The sequence below is a fragment of the Salmo salar genome, chromosome 19, assembly GCF_965601325.2.
Source record: "Salmo salar chromosome 19, fSalSal1, whole genome shotgun sequence".
NCBI lineage: Eukaryota > Metazoa > Chordata > Actinopteri > Salmoniformes > Salmonidae > Salmo > Salmo salar.
In genome coordinates, this window is record NC_138309.1 from 37,763,084 (window position 1) to 37,767,603 (window position 4,520).

The window sequence follows — 4,520 nt, forward strand, 5'->3', positions numbered from 1 at the left end:
CCTCAACAGAGTGCAGTATGGTATCTTTAATACCTTTCTCTAATGCACAAAACACACTGTCCTCTCTGCCACAATATCCAGCATATTTCGAGTCGAATGTTCTTTACAAAGAGGATATTTATCTTGGATATCTTTTCCGTTTTAACTTGAATCAGAAGGCAACAATAATACGGTTCCCGTCTATCCCCACCCCCCGGATCTGGCTGTGGCTGGTTGGTTGTAACCTTCTTGGCAAAGGTTCAAGTAGTGATTAAATAAATAAATAAAATGGGTGCGACAGAGACTGGTGTGATTGAGCATGCGCCTGAGGGGGAGGGGGGGGGCGCCGTCGAAGAATGAAGTGAATAGAATGTTGCCGGTGACGTCACCGCTCCACACCGGGACCGGGCTGAGCGGAGGGTCTGGGCAGTGAGAGAGACGGATAGAGGACGCGTCAGACGTAGTAGCCTTAAAAAAAAAAAAAAAACATCCTCCCTGCTGTCATCAACTTCTGTTTGTAACTTAATTGTTTGTTGCTATAGTCAGGAGACAGACGGAGAGGAGTAGAGGACGTCATTTTTTCTTTTTGAGAAACGGAAGGACCTAACTGTGTTTAATTTCTAAAAAGGACTAGGAGATATCGACACACACAAGAGACCTGGGTTAGAGAGAGATTTTAAGGTCCGTTTTTCGGTGAAAGGGAAGCTATGTCGTCCGCGACGGTAGCTGCTTCAAGAAGGCAGTCTTGTTATTTATGCGACCTGCCCCGCATGCCCTGGGCTATGATCTGGGATTTTACCGAGTCCATCTGCAGGGGTTGTGTCAACTACGAAGGAGCGGACCGGATCGAGTTTGTGATTGAGACAGCCCGGCAGCTGAAACGGGCTCACGGTTTACAGGAGGGGAGGTCTCCGGGGCCCGCTAAACAGCAGCAGCTCTCGGGGAAAGAAATTCATGCTAATCACCACGGGTCTGGAGGAGACAACGGTTCCCGACCACCTCAGCCCCTTGACCGCTACCCCCTCTCCACCTCGGACCGTCCTCCGCGGCTGGGGCCAGAGTACCAGTCTGGGAGACAGGCTAACGGAATTCCTGTACCTAATGGATTTCCTAAACCGGACGATCCACCAGAGCTTAACCGGCAGAGCCCAAACCCGCGCAGGAATAACACGGTTCCTCCTAATCTAGTGCCTTTGGTGAACGGGAACATGTCCTCCGTGCACGCCGTTAACGGCCGACCGATGGGACACCCGGGGTCCGGTTTGATGGCTGGTAGCCCCAACGGGCACGGCGGTAAACGTCCGGTCTCGTTCTCCAGCATCGAGCAACACGAGAAGGATAAGCACAGACCGGACAGCCTGACACCGGAGATAGAGAACCACAAACAGAGGACGGATGACTGGGTGAACAAGGGGAAAACGGTCAGGGACTTAATGGCTCTCCATACTTTCGACAACCGGTTCAAGAAGGATCCAGCTGCCATGCAACAGAGGGCGATGGGCTATGAGCAACAACACAACGCCGCAGCTTCTAAATCAGGTTGGTAACTGGCTGACTGGCTGGCTGGCTGGCTGGCTGGGGTTGTTTTTCCCATTAAATGGAGCAGTACAGTAACCTAGCCTGCATACAGCCTAGAGATAATTCTGCATGTTAATTAACGTTTTGCAACATACTTATTACACTTCAATTAAAATATATTTAGCAATTTTCTCATGACACAAGTCGTGCGTAGCCTAATATGCTTCAGCCAACTGAAAGTATTTTACGCAGCATTACCATTCAAATGAAGTAGATAAGATCACATTTGCAAACACAGCCACGAGTCATGCTGTACATTTTTTTTATATGCATATGAATGCCTTTTTGTTGTTGTTGTTGTTTGTGTTTATTTTATGTGTTTTTATTGAACTAGGTTCCCCTGGTTAAATAAAGGTTAATATTATTTTTTTTAAATCATAGAAAAATGACCCCTACTTCTGAATAAGATAGTGTTGTTTGTTTTGTATTATTTTAGCGTTGTGCAACAAGGGAAGTGCGTTTTTCTTCTCAGTATTAATCAGCATGTTGTGTCTAGCTAACTCAGCCTTCTTCATGTTTAACCCTTTCCTTCCTTCAGACAGGGGAAAACACCCGCGGACTATGAAGAGGAAAGCATCGCCGGAACCTGAGGGGGAGAGAGAGGGAACAGCCTCCAAGCATAACGGAGAGGACAGACAGCAGTGGTTACCGGGTCCACCATCTGACCGTGACGGACATAAAATGACCCCGGGACCGCCACCAAGTTTCTCCTCCGTCCCCACCAATACCATATCCCCCCACTCACGCACTACCCCACCGGAAGCTGCGCAGAACGGCCAGTCCCCCATGGCGGCGCTGATCCTCGCGGCAGACAACGCCGGTGGTGGCGGGAACAGCTCGCCCAAAGACGGTAACCAGGTCCACTCCACCACGCGCCGCAACAGCAGTAGCCCTCTCTCGCCCTCATCCATGAACCAAAACCGGCGACTTGCGCAGGGGAGAGATGGTACTGGTGGCGCGGGGACAACTCACGTATCAGGAGGAGGTATGGACCAAGGGCACGGACCTCAAAGCATTCCAGACTCGTCAGTACCCGGGAGCGTACCTCTCTGCTGCACGCTCTGTCACGAGAGGTTAGAGGACACGCATTTTGTTCAATGTCCGTCGGTACCCTCGCACAAGTTCTGTTTCCCGTGCTCGCGGGAGAGCATCAAACAGCAAGGGGCCACCGGGGAGGTGTACTGTCCCAGCGGGGAGAAGTGTCCGTTGGTCGGCTCTAACGTACCGTGGGCTTTCATGCAAGGAGAAATCGCTACCATCCTTGCAGGGGACGTCAAAGTAAAAAAAGAGAGGGATCCTTGATTTCCATTTTCAACATGGGGAAGGGATTGTTGGGGGAGGGGAAAGTACAAATAAAACGATATAAATATAAAAATACCACATACCTACTGCATATCATCCAAGCAAACTAATGGACTATGTACATAGTGGACCCAAACCGAAGGGACTACTGGTATACTTCAGTAAAACATGACTGTATCATTTTTAGATTTTTGGAATACAATGTGTTTGTATATTTTTGAAGATAAAGGTATGTAATCATAAAAAATAAAAAAAAAGGACTCTCTTGGTCCCTCTTTGTTGATGTACTTCTAAGTTTACATCTCAAATGGAACCCTCTTCCCTATGTAGTGCACTACTTTTCATGTAATGGAGTAGTGCTATATGTAAGGTACAGGGTGGCATTTGGGACGTGACCTGTCTGATAGCAGTTCCTTTTCAAAACGTAGAATGTAACTGATGATGACTAGTCTCTCTCTCTGTAAGCACTTAGCAACCAACTGAAATTATTTAACTGTAATGTGTATGCACTTGTTTAAAAAAAATAATAATAATTGCCAAATACAATTTGTGATCTTGTATGAAGAACTAAGTGTCTGAGGCTGCTTTCTTTAAACGATAACGTTGAGCTGCCACTCTGTGAAGTGGATAAATAGCATGTTATTGTTATATAAAAGTGGTTGTTCCGCAATTTACATACAAGTGTAGTGACACGCTGATCTGGCATGGCAGTCTACGCACACTGCTGCCAAACTAGAATTGCAACGCAGCATGTTTTCTGTATTCTGCACAAGGACAAAACTTGTTCAGACTAAGTTCAGATAACAGAGTAGACAAGTACACATTTCTCTCTAGGACATACTGCTCCAACTACACCGATCCTCTCAGTAGTCAATCCTCTCTCTGACATCCTGTTCTAAGTATCTTTCAGTTGGTATTTGCTGATGATGCAGCTTGTTTCCTCATATGCCTTGAGCAATGACCTTCTTCTGTGGAACACGTGCTTGATAATAACCTAGGCAGTTATGTCTGTTCATCTACAATGTCAGCACGTGTCCCAGTGTTGGAATCGATCTGTGGTCTGATCTGATGTTTGTTTGTTCAGCAGTCAGCAGCACATGGTATGATATGTCCCCAATGGGACCTTATTTCCTGTAGTGCTCTACCATTGGGCCCTGGTCAAAAGTAGTGCATTATATAGGGGATACAGTACCATTTGGGATGCAGACATGTACAGTATACTGAGGAAGCATGCAAGTTATTCAGTCAGTCGGTCAGAGAGAAGGGGGTGGAGTCGGACAGAGAGAAGGGGGTGGAGTCGGTCGGAGAGAAGGGGATGGAGTCGGTCAGAGAGAAGGGGGTGGAGTCGGTCGGAGAGAAGGGGGTGGAGTCGGTCAGAGAGAAGGGGGTGGAGTCGGTCGGAGAGAAGGGGGTGGAGTCGGTCGGAAAGAAGGGGGTGGAGTCGGTCAGAGAGAAGGGGGAGGAGTCGGTCAGAGAGAAGGGGGTGGTGTCGGTCAGAGAGAAGGGGGTGGAGTCGGTCGGAGAGAAGGGGGAGGAGTCGGTCAGAGAGAAGGGGGTGGAGTCAGTCGGAGAGAAGGGGGAGGAGTCGGTCAGAGAGAAGGGGGTGGAGTCGGAGAGAAGGGGTAGGAGTCGGTCAGAGAGAAGGGGGTGGGGTCGGTCGG

At 48.5% G+C, this 4,520-nt stretch overlaps 1 protein-coding gene across 1 annotated transcript; it reads left to right on the top strand.

Annotated features, from left to right (window-relative positions):
* Nucleotides 1–548: 548 nt before the first annotated feature.
* Nucleotides 549–3,426, top strand: i2b2b (Interferon regulatory factor 2-binding protein 2-B). The gene is made up of 2 exons (NM_001141775.1): nt 549–1,518; nt 2,096–3,426. Exons 1-2 carry the CDS (start codon nt 687–689, stop codon nt 2,857–2,859), a joined length of 1,596 nt encoding a protein of 531 aa, NP_001135247.1. The 5' UTR covers nt 549–686; the 3' UTR covers nt 2,860–3,426.
* Nucleotides 3,427–4,520: the final 1,094 nt, after the last annotated feature.